This window comes from Sus scrofa, chromosome 14, assembly GCF_000003025.6.
Source record: "Sus scrofa isolate TJ Tabasco breed Duroc chromosome 14, Sscrofa11.1, whole genome shotgun sequence".
In the NCBI taxonomy this organism is placed as follows: Eukaryota; Metazoa; Chordata; class Mammalia; order Artiodactyla; family Suidae; genus Sus; species Sus scrofa.
The window spans coordinates 134332028-134351164 of NC_010456.5; the positions used below are offsets into that span (position 1 = coordinate 134332028).

General features: G+C 59.3%; 1 protein-coding gene across 8 annotated transcripts in view; it reads right to left on the reverse strand.

The window, feature by feature from the left end:
- The window catches only part of CTBP2 (C-terminal binding protein 2), a 159494-nt gene that overhangs the window by 2716 nt on the left and 137641 nt on the right, over positions 1-19137 (reverse strand). For all 8 annotated transcript variants that reach the window (XM_021073627.1, XM_021073630.1, XM_021073632.1 and 5 more), the window contains 7 exons: positions 10691-10845; positions 10182-10326; positions 5371-5577; positions 2149-2363; positions 1628-1758; positions 991-1118; positions 489-606 (listed from right to left, as the gene is read on the reverse strand). In XM_021073627.1, coding sequence (XP_020929286.1) covers positions 489-606; positions 991-1118; positions 1628-1758; positions 2149-2363; positions 5371-5577; positions 10182-10326; positions 10691-10845 — 1099 coding nt within the window. The remainder of the gene's footprint in view (positions 1-488; positions 607-990; positions 1119-1627; positions 1759-2148; positions 2364-5370; positions 5578-10181; positions 10327-10690; positions 10846-19137) is intronic.

A 19137-nucleotide genomic window follows, 5' to 3' on the forward strand; every position in this document is an offset into this window, starting at 1 on the left:
CTATTTCCCTGGAACCAGCAATGCTGGGGGAAGAGCGCCTTGGAAAATGAACACAAACAATCCCTGGTCCCTTCCCTGGGGTCTGGGCTGGTGTCTCTTGACTTGGATATTCCCCCCGACACCCCTCGCCGTGTCCTGCTTCCCAGGTGTGAAAGGACACTCCCCAGTCAAGTGCACTGGGCTTTCTTGGATAGAAGATTCCAAGTTAGAAAACAATCCTGGAGATTCTCTGTACCTTTGTACCGAAAAACCTTGTGGTTTTGAAGCGGCTTTGGAATGAAGGAGGGTTCCTCGCACAGTTTCGGCCCAGTGGGGAAATGGCCAGGCCAGCCCACCCCACCCGCCTCACGTCCCCTTTAAAACAGGACCTCCACGGAAGAACTGAGGCCCTGGCGCAGGTCTGTGAGTGCTCGGGTCCGCTCCCTGCCGCACCTCTGCCCCCTCCCGCCCCGAGCGGGCTCAGGCCAGGCTCCCGCCGCGCTCCTCACCTGTATGTGGCACCATTGAGCTCTGGATGGATTGCTTGCTGATCTATTACTGACCAGGGAGCTGTTGTGACAAAGAATTCCTTGTTCACGCAGTTTCTTAAGCTTTCTGGGATGCGACCTGGAAAGAGATGGTCAGGATAAAGCAGACGGATTTTTTAAGGTCCCAGCGACTTAAATACTACTTACAATAAACTATTCTTTGATAGGAGGGGCCGGCCCTTAGATTTCCATAAAATGTGAAGGGTCTAAGCCTGAGCACCCCTGGTCTTCCGCCAGAGAGAAAGGAGCTCCCTGCTGCTCCCCTAGGGGCGCCCCCTCCATGGCTCGCGAGTCTTATGTTGGCTCGTACAAAAGGGACTGGTTTCCTCTGAAATAAACAAGACCACCAGCTCGTGCAAAATTGAATCAAGCCGACCCCTAAAAACGTTCCGCCCAGGCGGGCCCTCAGAACCCCTTCCGCGTCTGTTCCCAGAGGCAGCTGCACGGTGGCGGCAGGACGCACCTGTGATCGCCCGGCGGATCTCGGTGGCCGCGGCCTCCCGCATCTCGAGCGAGGCTTGCTCACTGTACCAGGCCGTGTGGGGCGTACAAATGAGATTCGGTGCATCTTTCAAGGGACCCTGAGCAAAGCTGGATGAATGTACAGAAACACAGTCAATGGGAAACGCTGGATGCACGTCATTCCCTGTCCTCGCCAAAACGGGGCTCTTGGCCACGCAGAATGTTCGCTACACAGATAAAGGGGAATGCTCTAGAATACCTCCTAGGGTTGGGACTTCTCAGAACTATGCTGTAAGTACAGTGTCAGGAGCAACCAGGGACACGGGGCAAGAAGGGACGAGTCGATAAAGGGCCAGCCAGCGTCTAACCCAAACAGTCCGGGATACAGAGGGAGCCCACTCTTCCCTCCATTTTTCTGCCTCTCCCCTGATTATCTTTGGGCCTTTGACAGAACACAGCAGAGCCCTTAGAAGAATGGAGCCTGTAAACCGGACCTCCAGTTTCCAACCCAGCACACTTTGTCTAGGAAGCTGCGGCTCCATGTGCAAAGGAAGGGCTCAGGTGTAGAGATGGGTCCCACAAGCGCCCGGGTGCGTCCTGAGCTCTGGCTCCTAACGTCCGCGCCGGCTGAAGGCTACCTGAAAGGCTCCGATTCATGCACGTCGAGGGCCGCCCCTCGTATCCTGCCTTCCTTGAGGGCTTGGGCTAAGGCTTTCTCGTCCACCAGGCCGCCACGGGCTGCGTTCACAAGGAACGCTCCTTGCCTCATCTGCGAGAGGAAAAGCAGCTGGTTAGGAAGGATGCGGCCGCCGGCTCGGCAGGTGCTCGTGCAGTGGTTGGCAGAAGGATGCCAGGGGCCAGAGGCGGGCTGAGGTCTGGCTATTTGATGCCTGTGCAGCAGTGGGGGGAGGGAGTGCAGCATCTTGGCGACAGCTGGAGGCCAGGCCTGGTTAGGGCAGGTTCGGGCCGGGCTCTGGGCCCAGCTCCCGTCCCTCGCGACTCACCACGGCCCGTCTTACCGAGGGGCCCCTGCCAGCTTGGGGCTGGTAGCTCTGGGGAGTTTGCTCCCTCTTCATCGGTGTGTCCATGGACCACTTCCCATCCCCCGTTCTGTTTTGACAGAAATTTCCAGAGTCTGAGACCATCTGTTTTGATTTACCTGCTTTATAGTAAAGTCATTGATGAGGTGGTGGTTATGTTCATTGAGATTACAGTGCAAAGAGACACAGTCGCTCTGGTAGAGTAAGTCCTGCAGGGTGTAGACCCTCTGTACGCCCAGGGACCGCTCGATCCCATCCTGCAAGTAGGGGTCATAAAATATGACGCTGAATCCAAAGGCCTTGGCTCGAACAGCAACTGCCTGCCCCGTGCGACCTGTGCAGGAAGAAAGCATCGGGTGAGCGAGTCCCCGGCCGCTCCCGTCAGTGCCTGGGTGCCGCTCCGGCCTCAGCCTCAGGATTTCTGGCACCTGGAGCCTGCACTTGCTGTACTGCTGGCAGGTGGACCCGAATGGTGGCAACTGCTGTTGGAAAGGTCGCGCCTTAAGCTTGGTGACACCTGAGGCCAGCACTTCGCCCCAGGTCCCTGGGGCCAAAGCTGGGCCAAGCTTCCTGAGTGAGCACCCCATGCATATCACTTGGACTTGCTAATGAAGGTGTGTGTGTGTGTTTTAAATTCCTATTATGCACTTTTGCAAATATAAACATAACAGAACAATCTAGTGAACTTCAAATCGCCACCAATATCCCATCCTTATTTACCTTTCGTCTACTTTTCTGTTTACCCAGCATGCTTTTTAAAATGTTTTTTAATTTAATGGCTGCCCCCATGGCATATGGAAGTTCCTGGGCCAGGGGTGCAAGCCACTGCCCCGCAGGAACTCCCCTTTCCCCTCATGGCACCTTTTTTTTTTTTTTTTTTCGTCTTTTGTCCTTTTAGGGCCTCATTTGTGGCATATGGAAGTTCCCAGGCTAGGGGTCAATTAGGAGCGGTAGCCTCCAGCCTACACCACAGCCACAGCAACGCCAGATCTGAGCCGCATCTGCAACGTACACCACAACTCACGGCAACACCAGATCCTTAACCCACTGAGTGAGGCCAGGGATCGAACCCTCAACCTCCTGGTTCCTAGTCAGATTCATTTCTGCTGCACCACAACAGGAACTCCCTTGGCGCTTCTTAACAAGCTGGGCTTCATCCCTTTATTGCTCTTAATGTGTAACAGGAACTGTTCTCTCATTCCTGTTATAACTGGGTTTGCTCATGAAAGGGGTAAGATGATGGAAACTGACCACCGCAGTCTGGCCTGAACTGAGTCCCAAGTGGCCACCACGGACGCAAACCCACGGATCCCCACGCACAGCCCCTTGCTTCTCAGAGCAGTTCTCAGCCTGAACACAAAATGGTGTGAATGATGCTTGGAGGGGCTGACGGGAGAGCACGGGATGAGTCTTTATCGAAACCATGGCTGGAATGTGCAGGACGGAGACGGGAACAAGGCAAGAGGCGCCTTCCCCAGCAGGAGGGCGGCCTGGCCGTGGATCAGCCCCCCTCTGGCTGAACTGCCATCTGATCGTGCCGGACACACAACTGCCGTGGTTCAGGCGCACAGGTTTAAAAAGGCTGTTCTGATTAAGGGGCAGCGGCGGGCTCGCCAGTGGCTCGTTAGCCCTCACGTCACCCCCTCCTCAGTGTCGCCAGCTGGACACAGCGAACCAGGATCTACAGCCACAGGGTCGATGGGCAGGGATGGGGGCAGGGAAGCAGCCGTGACCTCCAGACCCCCCACCCCTGGCATGTGCTTGAGATGCAGCATTAAGGACTCACGTCCAACTCCACGACTCCCTCCTTCCCCTGTGTCCTAACCCAGTGATGGCGGCTGGGGTCCCCGGGGCCGTGCCGGGGCCTGAAAGCAACGGCCAGGTTCAACAATGAGGTTTTCCTGACTGCATTTTACACGACCTGATGACTTAATTGTCTTACTGACTTGATAAAAAAACAAAAAAAACAAAAAAACCCTGTCCTGACCTTTAAAAAAGACACTGCCACCGCCGGCAGGCTTTCCGTTCAAACTTTTGAGCATGTTCCCAACCTGGAGGCTGGCCTTGAGCACCAGCCACCAGCAGCCCGGCCCGGGGTCAAGCTTGGGACGCCCCATCCAGACCCCTGTGTGACAGCATGAACTGGGTCTGGACTTAGGGTGGCAGCCAGGGTCCCGGCCACCTCCTGTGTCAGATCTGCCTACAGTTCTGGGAGGCTGTGGCAAGACCAGAAAAGGAAGCGAGAAGACGGTGTGGGGGAAACAGGGACGGAGCCGTGCCTGGCTTACAATCTTGCGTCCACAGGGCCGAAATCATGGGACTGGCTTTCAAAAGATGGGTGGCAAAGAGGACAGCCTAGGAAATGACCCTGCATCCTGGCCAGAGCCCACCTGAGGCCCTTGCGGGGGCTTAAAGAATGTGTGATGTCCCATCTCTGAGACCCCCTTCCCGGAGAGCGGGAAGCCCGGCAGACACCAGCAGAGGGCGCTGCGGCTCACACCGCACCAGCATTTCGCACAGGCATCCTGTATCCTCCCCTCAAGGAAAACCAACGCTTGGAAAGAGATTAGCTCCCAAGAATGCTCACCTCTGAAACCTCTTACACTCAGACCGGGTGCTGGAAAAGGTGGGAGCTCTTCCTGGAAGAAGCCCAGCTCCTCCTAGCTGCTCAAGCTGGCACCCAGGCAGGGGCTTGCGGGGTGAGGAGGCCCTGCGACCATCCCAGAGGCCCTGCCTCCAGGTGGCTGGAAGCACAGAGCTCTGAGCTAAGGGCTGAGTGGCATCGTGCAGGGCCCTGAAGTCACCACCCACCCCCATGTGCTCCCCAAGCCTTTGGGTCCGAAGGGGCAGCCACTGTGTACACTCAGTCCCAATTTACAGCCTGGGAAACCGAGGCAGAGGTCGAGTATTTCCTTCAAGGTCACAGAGCGAGTAAGTGGTGGGGCTGATATTCAGCAACAAGGAAGGCTCCTCCCGTTGGGATTTAGCCCCCCCACCTGCTGCCAACAGCCTTGGGTAAGCTGCCCGCCAGCCCCTGCCCCTCACCCTCTGCTGGGGCAGTCAGCGGGCATGGCCCTTTCCTGAGCACAGGCTCCTGCCACATCCTCCCTGACCAGCCACGCCAGACCCGCTCTTCCAGAAGCAGCCCAGATCTTACTTCTGATTGGCGTCCAGATCAGTCTGACCTCCCAGCCCAGGCAGCTCAGTGGGCAGCCAAAGCCCTCAGGCCCAAGAGAGCTCCTCCCACAGGCACTGCTGCCAGGGCCGGGCCAGCCTCCCTGGAGGGTCCCGGCGGCAGCCCCCGAGGTGTGGGCAGAGGGGGCCGGAGCAGCCACACGTACCAAAGCCGATGAGGCCCAGCGTCTCCCCGCGGATGCGGGCTGCTCCCGAGGCAACCTCCCGGATCTGCTCGACGCTCTGGACCCGCGTGCCTTCCCGCAGCGCCTGGTACAGCCACGTGTTCCGCCGGTACAGGTTGAGGATGTGGCAGATGGTGGAGTCGGCCGTCTCCTCCACGGCCGCAGAGGGGATGTTGCACACGGCGATGCCTGGAAGAGACGGCACGGCCCTGCGATGGGCATCTCGAGCTCTGGCAGGAGGCTCCAGGGCTGCCCAGCTTGAGCAACAGAGGCCACAGACTTGGCCTGCTCGGCCACCGTGTATGTGTGTGGCTCGGGGCAGGTCGGGGTCTTTGAGGCCTGCTTGTCACCTGGAGGACACAGACCCTCTGGCTCGGGTGCTTAGGGGCCACCCCCCCACAGCCATTCCCAGGAGGACTTCTGTGCAGGGCATGGCTCACTCCCAGCCCTGCCCACCATCCATATGCGGGGCCAGGAAGCCAGCACAAAGCCCCCCATCCCCACCCCCCAGACAACCCATGGAGTCCAGAAAACCAAGGTTCCTTGGGATACAAGCTCTAGGATCGGGTAATGGAGACAAGATTTTTGTTCCTTTTTTTTTTTTAAATGTTATGGCCACACCTGCAGCATGTGGAAGTTTCCAAGTCAGGGATGGAATTTGAGCTGCAGCTGCAACCTGGGTGGCAGCTGTGGCAATGCTGGATCCTTAACCCACTGTGCCAGGTCGGGAATCGAACCTGCGTTGTTGTTGCAGAGTTAACACCGGATCCTTAACCTGCTGTGCCTCAGTGGAAACGCCCTACGGTATTTTAAGAGTCTAATGCAATGAACATGTTATTATTTGTTTTTTTTAAAAGGGCGAGACAGAAAAATTAGGAACTGACATCTTCAAGGCCCATGGGTTGGGACAGGGTGGAGCCGGAGTCTGAATCCAGCCCCACAGGAGTTTGACAGACCCTCGTCACTCTGGCAGAAGGAAAACAGAGCAGACAGGTGTCCGCCCTGCATTTTGAAAGAGCTTTCCCTCAAAAAAAAAAAATTAGCCTGCTGTGGCCCCCCTTTGCCTGGCAAAGCAATAAAGCTATTGTTTTCCCCTTCAAAAAAAAAAAAAAAAAAAAAAAAGCTTTCAGGGGAGATCCTGTCGTGGCAAAGAGGAAAAGAATCCATGAAACTAGGAACCATGAGGACGAGGGTTCCACCCCTGCCCTCGCTCAGTGCGTTAAGGATCTGGCGTAGCCGTGAGCTGTGGTGTAGGTAGCAGACGCGGCTCGGATTTGGTGTTGCTGTGTGTGGTGTAGGCTGGCAGCTATGGCTCTGATTTGATCCCTAGCCTGGGAACCTCCATATGCTGTAGGTGCGGCCCTAAAAAGCAAAAAAAAAAAAAAGGCTTTCAGGGCTGAGAGCAGCTGGGGAAACAAGCCCTCACATTCTGCGTGAGGAAAAGAGACGGAGGCCAGGACGGGGGAGACGGGGACAGGGCGGGCGGGCTGCTGGGAGAACAGCCGGAGGGCGCAGGCAGGCAAGACCTGGGCATCGACCTTCCTTGGGGGAGAGGGTTTGGGGGAAGAAAGTGAAGATCTGTAAGTTCTGGGGGGGGGGGGGGGGGGTTTGCACAGGCACATGGAGGTTCAGGCTGGGGACAGCTGCTCCCCGCTGCGTGGCAGGCCTAGACCCAGCCCCTCTGCCAGGGCCAGGGCCAGGACCAGGACCTGCAGCTTTCCAGGAGGGACACAGGTGCCCAGGCAGCATGTTGGCCCAGCTGAAAAGGCTCCCTCTTCATCGGAAGTTTGGGACCCAAGAGACACAGGACTGGGCCACCTGTAAGGCCGCACTGCAACGCCGCTGGACAGGGAACAGGAGCAACTGCATGTAGCACCGCCTTCTATTCTAGCAGCTGTGTACCCTCCCACAAGGTCTGCCCTGAGGCCCAGGGCCTCAGTGACCTCTCAGGAGGACAGAAAGCCCCCAGAGAGAGCAACCAGGTGCCCAGGACTGTATCTGGTCACAGGCACCCGCCAGGGGGCGAGATGCAGGCTGACACACTTTCCATGAGCTGGAAGTCACCCACTTCATTGGATACAACCAAGCAGGAACTCTGGCAGGTACAGCCAGCGGCCTGGGCCCAGGGCACGGGCTGCGCCCTGCTAGGGTGGGGTCCACGCAAGGGGACGCAGTGCTGCAGCCCAGCAGGGACCAGCCCTCCGCCTTCACTCCAGAACTCTGAAACTCGGCTCCTTGGCTTCAGTGCCTGCGAGGAGAGCCCCGGGCCAAGGTCTGGGAGTGCGGACACACTGGTTTGTGGCATCCCTGGGACTGGGGGGTGGTGCTGCTGGGCCCCCCGGGACCTCCTGCCCCAGTGGCTGAAGCTCGGTAGCCTCAGCCACCCTCCTCCTACCGCATCCTCCACAGCCCCAGGGTGACCCTCCTAAAGCTGCCGGGACAGGCTGCTGGCAGCGGCCTCCGTGGACCCCGAGGTCCCAGCCCAGGAGCTGAGCTGCTTTTCCGCCGGCGATCCTGAGCTCTTTGCCCTAATGCCTTCTGAACACCAGGTAAATGAACGTGCCGAAAGGCTCCGCTCCGGGTTATGGGCTCTGGCTCTCCCAGTACCCTTTACCCTCTGCTGCTTCTTCCTGGACCCTGGGGGGCAGAGGAAACCCCTCTATTGCCCAGGGGCTGTCCTCGCATGTGGCCAGTGGCCGCGAGCCCTCCTCTGAATGGGAAGCATCTCGCCAAACCTGTCAGGGCTGGAGGCGAGGGGCCTGTGCCCTGCAGGCTTAAGAAATGGGCTCCGGGGCGCGCTGGAGGGGAGCTGCCCTCCCAGGAACACACAGGTGGGCCCAGACTTCGACAGGAGGGACAGAGACCCGAGCCACCTGCTCTCCTGTCCTCATTACAGGTCAGATGACCCAGCGAGCCGTGAAGGGCACTCGGAGACAAAGGACCCAGCGGGACAGAGGCCCGTTTCCCTTCTGCAGACAACACCTTTGCAAACCGCCCTTCCAAATGGCCCGGCGATGTCTCCCTAACAGCTCCCTTATCAGGTTGGACCAGGGTCAATGAAAAGGCCGCTGCGGACTCGCCGTTTTCATCTTGCAAAATCTCGGGCCCTGCCGTGGCTCCAGGACCGTGACCGCCTCCACCCGGCCCAGCCCAGGCGGCAGCTCCTGCGCCTGCAGAGACAGGAAGCCCCCACCCCAGGGAGCGGTGGCCGGTCCCAGCAAGGAGGCCAGACGCCACAGACGCTGGGAGCTGGGTGGTGTGACGGAACGGATGGGAGAGCCCCTGGGGCGTCAAGCCACAATCTCTGCGGCTGCTCGAACTTGAGATTTCAGCTGTATCAAGAGCACAAAGGACATTTGTGTTCAAACAAAAACATTCTTCTGGGTGCCAGGGAAAAATGGAAAATTTCAGTTTATGTTCGACATGCTTCCTCCCAGCCTCCCAAGCTTCTCTGCGGTGCCAGAGAGGGGCTCAGGGTGACGCCGCGGCTGGAGGCCAAGGCCGGGGGCGGGAAGCCGTGCTTCCCCAGACGCTCTCACGAATCTGGCATCCCATGAGACCCCTTCTCCTCTCGTAAAGGGTCAAAGGAGCCCCAAGGGAGCCGAGGTGATGGAGAACAGAGAGAACCCAGAGAAGCCAAGGTCAATCTTCTGAGCCAGGTGCTGCACGGCCCCCCACTTCTAGGACGGGGGAGGGGAAGAACCCGCGGGACAAGGGCCACCCCTACCCTGTGGTTCCTGTGGGTGGGTGTGGCCTCAATACAGGTAGGGGAACTACCTGCTAAAAAGCAAGACCCCCAACGCTCACAAAGCCCCAGGCTGGGGCTTCGGTGATTGGATCTGATGCCCACTGGGGTTCCCTTGGCTTTAAAGGCAGCCAGCAGGTGTCTGTGGCCAGAACCATCCGTCACATCACATGCTAACAGGTGCTCAGTGTATGATGCTGAGCTGACCATGCAAAGTGCTGAATACACCAAGCCTGGCTCTGGAGCAATGGCTCTGTGGGGGCTGAGAGGCTGACTGGGGTGGGGGCCTCGGTTCCTGACCATTCTGAGGTGCTCTTACCAGCCTCACGGCAGATCACAGCCCCATACACCAGGGGCCAGGCTGGCACATTTCAAAACAAGCAAGGGTGGCGACCAGGGAGGGGCTTGTCTGGAAGGATGTTCCTGGCCCCTCCGAAGACAGCAGGGCAGCCCAGGCCTGGCCCCTTGAGCCTCTGCAAATGCTCCAACACTCAGAGGCCACACCAGGTTCTGGAACAAGGAGGCCACCATGTCGAGGTCCTTTCTCAGGGTGCAGCCGGGGGCCCTGCCTTTGCGCGACTACCTGCTGCCTGTGAGTCTCTCTGGAACCTCCAAATGGCAAGGGCTGGGCAGGAGGTGCTGGGCGGTGGCCGACCTGCATGCATGGGTGCTGACCCAGGAAGGGTCCCCCGTGGACGCAGCCCTTGGGGAGGAGACCCAGGAACAGGGCCTCCCCGGCCCCCAGACTCCCTACCCAGCACAATTTCAGGTTGACGGGTTTTGGCGGGATGTATGGCTGCCCACACCACGCCCTCTGCAGGGAAGGGTCCCCCCATGAGGGGACAGCCCGGCCCGGCCCCAGAGGCACCAAGGCGGGGACTCCGAACCCAGCGGGACAATTCTACCTGTGTCCTCACAGGTGTGCCTGGCCAGGTGTCCTCTGAAACCAGCCACCTTCCTCCAACCAGGAGCAGGCGCTGCATGCTCGGTTTCGAGTCCGCTCTGCCCCACGGAGCCCTGACTTGGCCGGCGGCCGTCAGGCGCTTACCGAGCTCGCCCGCAGCCTTGATGTCGACGTTGTCGTAGCCGCTGCCTATCCGCACGATCACTCTCAGCGCCTTGAACTTCTCCAGGTCCTCCCTGGTGAGGGTGATGGTGTGGTACATCATCGCGCCTACAGCCTCGTTCAAAACCTGGCACGAGACGAGCAGAGCACCGTTGGAGGCCCCACTGCCCTTAAACACCCAGAAGAGGAGGCCTGCGGGAAGCCCGCCAGCTGGGATGTCGGTCTGGGGGGGGACAGTCCCCCCCGCCCCCGGTGAGCAGCCCATGGCCGTGCTCTGGGGGCCTGCTGGTGACTCTGGGGGATGCGAGGGGAATGGGGGGCGGGGGGGACGTGGTCAGGAGGCCTAAGGCCAGAGAGGGACTGGGCAGCAGAGACAGGAGGGTGGAAAGAGGAGGGCCCCGTTAGGGCAGGGATGGCGCCGAGCACATGCTTGCTGAATGCCAGCTGCTGCCACCCGACCTGGGGGGACCAGGCCTGGGGAGGCGGCCCACCTTCTCGTGGATCTCCTGCGTGGACTGCGCGTCACAGAAGGCCACGGTGGCCAGGTCCTTCAGGATCGGCATCTCCACGGTGCAGTCTCTGCCGTCGAGCAGCGCCACCAGGGGCCGGGGGTGCAGGGGGCCGTTCATGATCTGGGGGCGGATGCCTGGGAGAGGGAAGGAGGTGGTGGGTGTGCAGTAGCCTGTTCCACCCCCCGGAGGGCCAGGTCTCCCCGACCTGCAGAGGGCCCCAGGGAAGTCCCCCCACCCCCCAGCCACACGCTCCCACTGGGGAGGATTCGGGGACCAGCCAAGGGAACATGTGTGCAGCTCATCTGACACAGGAGCTAAGGTGCCACCTGTGAGGCCTCCACGCTGGACCACACACAGGCCACATGGGCCTGGAACTGGGTCAAGCACACAACTGCCCCTGGCGCCAGGGACAGTGTGGCAGCTGCTTGTCTGCCCCTGGACGACCAAGGCCCAGAGACCTTTGGGGCACATGGGGCGGGGGGCCTGGCCCACAGCTCCCCACCTCCGCCCGGGTGGAGCAGGCTCTTCATCGAGGTCCCTCTGCGGGGCCTACCCTGTCCCCACGGGCACCATCACTCTTCCAAACTAGCCTGAGGGGCTAAAATGAAACAAGACGGAAACGCTACGGTGCCAGAATCCTGGGGGAGCTTTGGGGCCCCATCACAAGGAAACAAGAGCCCTGGGGACAGCTCACAGGCCCTGGGCCAGGTGAGCAGAGGAAGCTGGTGGTGGAGAAGGTGTGGGTGTGGGTGTGAGTGAGTGTGTGTGAGACTGAAAAGACCAAATGCAGAGTTCCCGCTGTGGCACAATGGGATCAGCAGTGTCTTTGGGGCGCTGGGACCCAGGTTTGATCCCCAGCGCAGCACAGTGGGTTAAGGATCTGGTGTGGCCTCACCTGTGGCTTAGGTAGGGACAGTGGCTTGGATCTCATCCCTGGTCCGGGAACTCCATATGCCGCAGGGTGACCAACAATAAAAAGACCAAACAGAAATTTCTCAACAGACCACAGAGCACGCTTCTCGTCAGCTACCTAGACCACCAACCAGACCTTCTGTCTGAGACAAGGATGTCCCACCCCACAGGTGTGGGGCCCAGGGCAGTGTGTGTGTGTGAGACAGAGTGTGTGTGAGTGTGTAAGGGGGGGCTCTCTACATGCTGCCTAACCAAGCATAGATTCTCCAGCGGTGAGAACGAGGGAGGCAGGTCTGTCCTCTGTCTGATATGCGGACCCACCAAGAGGGCACACACACCAGCCCAGGGGGCAGCACACGCCCAGGCACTTCCTCCTCTCCCACAAAGCCGTTCCCTTCAAATTCCCACTGGAAGGTCACTGCTTTCAGCCCCAACGCTGAGGTACCACGACTCACCCTGGGCATGTGAGACGCAGCCCTGGGCTTCAATAGAGACTGCAGCACCCAGGCGGCCAGGCCAGGGCAACTCCCGTTTTCTCATCAATCAGAGGTCACAGGTTAGAACAAGAGAGCATTCCCGGCACCTGCGGTCGGCAGGTGTTCAGATAAGCCCGGTGCGAGGGTGCGAGGGCGCGAGGGTGCGGCGCGGCACGCTTTGTTCCTTCCTCCCGCATACAATCTACCCGTCTCCTCCGGCAGCCACGGTGGCCACCGGGCCTGGGCCGGCTCCTGGAGGCCAAAGCGGCAGCTCACCTGTGGGGCCTTCACCTTGGGCCCAGAAAGGGCTCCCTGACCAGGCGGGGCTGACCAGCCACTGGGCAAGGCCCCTCTTTGGCCACCAGGGCTCACGGCCCGGTCAACTGCACACTTGAGACAGATGCTGAGAGAGGGACCCCCACCCCCACCCCCGACCCCGGCCTGGAGCTGTGGCCACGTCCCCATTAGCTCTGCACATAGTGGGGGACCGCTGCCCTGGACAGAGCTCCCAGGCCACGGCTGAGCCCCGGGGAGAATCGTCGCTTTGAACTCAGAGCAGAGCAAAGGCTTTTGTCCTGGACGAAGAAGAACAGGCTGTGGGGAGAGCAGGCCACCTCCGGGCTGCGACTTGCAAGTGATCGAGGTCCCTCCCAGCCCTGGAGTGGCGGCCGAACTCCCAGCCTGCTGAGGGGCCTGGATCCCCAAAGCGGGGCATCCAAGTGAGGCTGAGCCCCAACTCCATCTGTCCTGAGTGGGAAGAGGGGTCCCCCACCCCACCTCCTCACCCGCTCTCAACCCACACAGCAGGGGGCAGCAGGGCACTGAGCCTGTTTGTTGGGGGCGCTGGCCAGCCCCTGGCTAGTACCCAGTCTTTGCCCAACTGACAGGCCCAGGAGAGGTCAAGGTGTTATGTGCCAATGAGAAGAAGGTTCCCCCAAAGGCTGGAGTGACGTCTTCAGACAGCACCCCAGGAGACCCTGCAGACAAGGGGGGGAGCAGTGACTTCGTGGAGGACATGGAGTCCTGTACCGTCTCCCTGCTCCCCCACAATGGGGGTGGGGGGACAGAAAGGGAGGCGGAGGCTGGCAGCTTCACTGGAGAAGCAGCGGAAGGGCGGGCAGCCCCTGCCAGCTCAGGATGGACACGGAAGCTCCTACTTCTGCCCTTTCTGCCCAGTTAAGGGTGACAGGCCGCCCCCAAAGGCCCCATTCTCTTTCGCCAGCTTCTTTCTCCCTCCACACACCCACTACCAAGCCCAAGGGTGGGCTCCTCCAGGACCGCAGATGTGGCCAGATGCGCTCACTTGGCCCAGGCTGTCCCTCCTGCAGGGGCACACCCCGACTTCACCCCGGGGGTGCTGGCGGGAGGGTCGATCCGACAATGTTTGCCAAGTTCACGGTTATGACTAGAAATCTGAGGTGTTAATTAAAAAGCAACCGCCCAGGGAAACAACAGTGGACACAAGGCAGGCATCTGGAGAGGCCGAGGGGTTGTCACCACAACATGTCCACTGACAGCACCAACGCGTGCATCCTGTTACCTGGGAAACAAACTCCGGGTTGCCTAGCGATTGCCCCCCTCCCTGGCTCGGACAGCCTTCCTCCTGGGTGAACCCCACCCGCTGCCCTCCTTTGGGCTGGACAGGCAGAGCGCAGCTAAGACCCGGGTCCATGAGACCCGCGGGCTTCCTGGGCCCCCAGGCTTGGCTGCTGGCTGCAAGCTCTCTATGCCAAGGCAGGAGATGGAGACGCAGCAGGGATCATGAAGCTCAGAGGTGCTCAGGCTGGAGAAGGATGCTCCGTGGGGCCAGCTGGGTGGGTGGTGGGTGTGGCCGAGATTCACAGGTGTTCTGTATGAGGTCTGGGGACCACAGTGTAGGGCACTGAGGACCAGGCTCTAAGGGGGGCCAAAGGAGACCCCCAGCACTGAGGATGAGACAGCTTAGCCCAATCACTGCAAAGGTTTGCTTCTATAACAAAAGGGGCCATACTATATATGCATGCTCCCTCAGTCCCAGCAGGGACTCGTCCACCCGCACACCTTGGAATCCAGTTAATTTCAAGCCACCAGCACCCTCTGTCCCTACTACCGTCTTGCTGGAGGTATAAATTCCCAGGAGACCCCCAGGAAGTGCCAGGAAGATGAAGCTGCAATGCGACTTCGTAATTTCACTCACATTAACTGACACACCCTTCAAGGCCTCTGACCATTTGAACAATTTTTAGTGTTATTAGCATAGAAACGACACATCATGGACTAAGAGCTGTACAGACAGATTCAGATGCCAAATAACCCCTTAAAGGACTCTGGAAAACAGGGCATCAAACTCGGGGGCTGGTCCCAAGGCTGGAGGGAGTTGCCCTATTTCCTCTAAGGTCAGGGGAATTCAGGGGACATTTGCAAAGCACAGTGTCTAATGAGAATTCCCTAAAAACGGGTTTGTGATCAAAAGCTAGGCTACCAACTTCTAGACACTGTTCAAACCCTGCGAGCTCCAAGGCTGACAAAAATCAGTGTTGCTTCTCTGCCCGCTTATAACAAACAGTCAAAGAGACAAAAGCCGAGGAGGGAATTAGAGCCACTTCACACGGCACAAGGACCCAGCAGAGCCCAAGGACACCCCTGCTGCTGAGGGCTGGAGGGTCCTGGTGGCCCTGGGGTCAAAAGACGCTTCCCCGTCCACCATGCCCCTTCCCACCGAGGAACTCGCTCTGCCCATCTCAGGATAATTCCTGCGCATCTGGGCGAATCACAGAAACCGTATCCGTGCATCACGTTTGACAACTTGTCCGGCATTCACTTCCCAGCGCAGAAAGCGCAGCCGACGCCCCTGGTGTCAATGACTTGCTCGTTTCAGGCTCGCCCAAGCAGGGCAGCTCTGACGTCTGCCCGGGGCCTGGCAATGCTTAGAGCTGCCGTTGTTCACACAGATAGTTGTGAAATGAGACACCCCGTGGAAAACAAAGGAGAAACCAGGCTGAGTTGCTGGAGTTTTGTTAAGAGCGGCCAGTGGTCCAGGGGCTGCCAAGTCCCAAAGGCCTCATGAATTCCCAGGTGGAAAGGGAGGGTGACTTTCTGGTCACCCAGCCCTGGGGCCACCTTACTGGATCACAGCACCAGACCTCTTCTTTGGGGCTGCTCCGGCCTCTGGTGACACGGCCTGCGGGTTTGCCGTTGGCCAATCGCGACCATGTGCAGCCTCCAAACACCCACGCGGGGCTGGCCACGATCTCAGGATCACGGCATCACATGTGGACGCCACCTTCCCGCCCACCTGGTAGTTACAAGCACAGGGGGGCTGCCCCAGAGGGGAAAGGTCCTTCCAGGCAGACCAAGCCCACCCCCAGATCTTCATTGCTGCTCGGGGGGGTCAGAGAAGAGCCCTGCAGGTGGGACCCAGCTGGGCGGCACCAACCATCTCGATGGCTGACACCCAAATGAGTGCTTGGAAAGGTCCAGAGACGGGAGACCTGTGCGGGCCTTAGGACGACCCGAGAGCAGACACACTGCCCTGCACCCTTAGCACAAGGCTCTGAGGCAACCACTCAAATGGGTCCTCGGCTCCCAGGACCTGCAGGGCGGCCTAGAAGGGAGGTGGCAGCAGGTGTACTCCCACCCTCAGGTGCAGGTGGCCAAGGCCAGGGGAGGGGACACGATGCCACAGCCACAGAAAGCCCAGAGGCCTGCAGTGGGCAGGGATGAGATACTTCAGACACCCAAGAGCCAGAGGCCTGGACCATGTCTGATCCTGTCTCCCACCCCCGAAGACCAGCCTCCCCTTGAGCGCAGAGGCTCCCCAGTTAAAGACCACTTCCTGCAGCCCAGCTCGGCCCCGTCTTTACTGGCTGAGCTCAACAGTCCCGCTCCCCAGGAGGCCAGACACAGTCCGAGCAGGGTCTGATAAGCGGCATATTTCACAGGCTTGCATCTCCACGACCTAGAGCTGCAACTCGTGACCGACCTCAGGAATCCGACGCTGACCCTGGGGAGTCAATGAGCCCCTATCTGAGACTTGGCTCCAAACTCGCAAACTTGGCTGTGTTGTGGGGTCCACTCATCCCCCCAGGGCGCTTGCTTGTCTGCGGGGTGGGGGAGAGGATCCCACCTAGAAAGGGAGGCTGTGGAGCCTCGGGTAAGGCCAGGGGTGGGGGTGGGGGGAATACCTCCCTTGTGTTGTAACCTTATAAAAACTGTTCTCAACTGGCTGGAATTAATCCAGCAAGCAGTTCTGGAAAGGGAGTGAAGACAGCGACTGTCCTGGACGCCCTGGCAGGTGCCCACTGCCCAGAGGACCCCTCGCCCTTCACGGGAAGACACAGGAGCAGATGAAGGAGAGCGGGCAGAGCAGCTGCCAGGCAATGATTTGGAATAAAGACACAGACTGCTCAGTGTGGCACTATTTTAAGGTTAAAAAAAAAAGGAAAAAAAGGGAGTCACCTTTGTCCCCACAGTGCCTCTTCAGCTGGCAAACTTGCTTTTCTCTGAGGTGTCCCCGGGCAGCTCTCCCAGGCCAAGGGAGCTGGGTTCACTTCCTTCCCACGCGTCCCGGCCAGGCTGGGATGTCACCAGGCAGCGGTTTGACGGGGACAACCCACTCGTGTAGAGAGACATCTTCGCCCCACATGGCGGAGAACCGATTTTTCTCAGGTGGCCTCTCTTTTCACGTCTTGTTTTGCTATCACCCCCCACCCCCCCGTGCCCCGCACCGCAGTCCCCTGAGTCCTGGCCAGCAGGAGGGGAAGCGAGCCCTTTCTCGCTGGCCCAGGATTCTGGACAGAGGCAATGACCAAGGAGAGGTGCACCCGCAGCCTGGGGGCTGAGGACCAAGAGTGCTTTCTGGCTTTACGTGTTGCTAGAGAAAACTACAGCGTGCTTCCTGGGGCAGAAGGCAAGAGCAGTGACTCAGAGGACGGCCAGCACACTGGCTTCCGGCTGCTCACTCGCGCGGCAGGCTGAGGCCAAAGTCCTCACTGCCCGACCTGTCCTCACTGCTTCCCAACCCCTCACCTCCAGGCTCCGACATGTGAGAGCCCAGCCTGGTTCTCACAGGGACCCAAAGTGAGCCAGGTGTGGCTGCTCCCACAGGGAGCTCAAAACACACAGGGAATTTGACTTATGGAAGAAACCGCTTTCCTTGAGGTATTGGAAAATCAGGAACATGAAGTCGGTTTCAATCAGAGCCAAGACGTGGAAGTCAGCCTGTCCAGATCGTGAACACCTCGAAATTCGATGGCCATTAAGAACTGGACGAATGGCCATTATGATCCTTAGGGTGTTCAGGGCAGAAGAAGAGGCGAAAGTAATGCAAACCTGGACCAGGAAAGCAAACACACAACCGCTTATCTCCTTTCGTGCTCGTGGCAGGCATCACTAATTGATCCCAGCACTGTTGTGCTCAGAGTTGCTGCTGATCCCACTGTCACCCTGCAAGGCTAGCTGACATCTGCCGGCCACACCCAAGGGTGCCCACCTGCCTCAAGGAACAGGTGAAGAAGGTGAAAGTCAACGCCCCCCATGTCACAGCACTTCCCGTGAGCAGGGGAAGAAGCGGGGGGAGGGGGGGGTAGGGCGTCCCCTGGGGAAGGATGCAAAGGCCCCAGTCAGGAGCAGACCAGGGTGTGCAGCTGGGGTGTCCCTGGACTCTTCTAGACGGCGCCCTGGGTGAGCGGCACTGCCCACAGGTGGTGCAGTGATGGGGGGCACAGCCAGGCAGGGAGAAAGCCCAGCACACACAGGACCCCTGGCACCCTGAAGGCTGTTTGTCTCCAAAGTCAGGTCCACGAACAGCCTGATAACCACCGCACGGAGAGGTGAACAGCACAGGCTGAGTTACAGCTCAGTAACGCTGTTAAGAAAAAAACCTCAGTGTGGAGGAAATCTGGCCTCCTCAGACCCTCTGAGCACCCAGAGCTGGGCTCTCGAAGGTGACCCGCACAAAGGGGGGGCCCCCAGAAAGCTGGGTGGGCTCCATGGGGGCGGGGGGGGGGCTGGATTTAAGCCACTCCTCAGCACTGATTTTTGGCGGTCTCTGCAAAGTCAGCTGAGGCTCGGTCCAGAGACGGCGCCTCGACACGTAGATTAGCTTGTAAATAGAACATGCCCTTAATGAGTCACCCGCCCCCCGCGAGCGCTCTCAGGCGTCTCCCTTCTAGCTCAGGGATCCGCTGGACAGAGAGCTGGCCGAGGAGGAGCTTCACAGGAGCCTCTCCACCTAAGACCTGCCGAGTGACCAGTGCTAACCCGGCAGGTGTGTGCGCACACGTGGGTGTGCAAGGATCTCCTGCAGTGGAAGCAGAGGTCTCACGTGAAGAAAGCACATCATCTAATTAAACAACACAACAACGACAACAACAAGATACTACCTCGGCACCTCCAGAAAGACAAGCATTTGCTGTCACTTTCACCGGCTCCTTTGTTGGAGAAACCAAAGGGAACCATCCGACAGCCCAGCCTGCAGTGTCCACACCACCCCGGGGAATGTGAATGGAGAAAAGCAGCATTTTCCTTTATCCAACCGAACTTTAAAACAAAGCCCAGAACCACTGATCACTCGTGTAAAATCATCCGCCTAGACACTCACACGCCGGCCACGCGGGCTGTTTGCAGGGCCAGACGCCCCAGCCCTGCTGCTGCTGGGCGCACCCTCTCCAGGCTGGCTCCTGGTCTTTAGCGGCTGGGCTCAGGCACTCTCACTCGTCCCAAGGGAGCCTCCTGTGTTCCCTTTGCCCTGAAGAAGCATCCGATGTTCTGTCTAGAAAGCTGCTGCTTTCCGCTGGGGCAGGTCCAACCCTACCCACTCAGACCATGTGACTGGGCCAGAATGACCCACCGGAGTGTGGAAGAGCAGCAAACACGCTGCCAAGGAGCACGTCTCGAAGCAGCTGAAGACACGTGGTTCTGCTTCTGCCTTTGGTGACACCGGGTCTGTATGTCCCCCCCAGATCCAGCCCCCGTGGTAGCCCTGCAGCACCAGAGGGAGGACGTGGCCAGGGTGCGAGGGCTGCAGACTCGGGGCTTGGGGAATAGCGGATGCCCAGG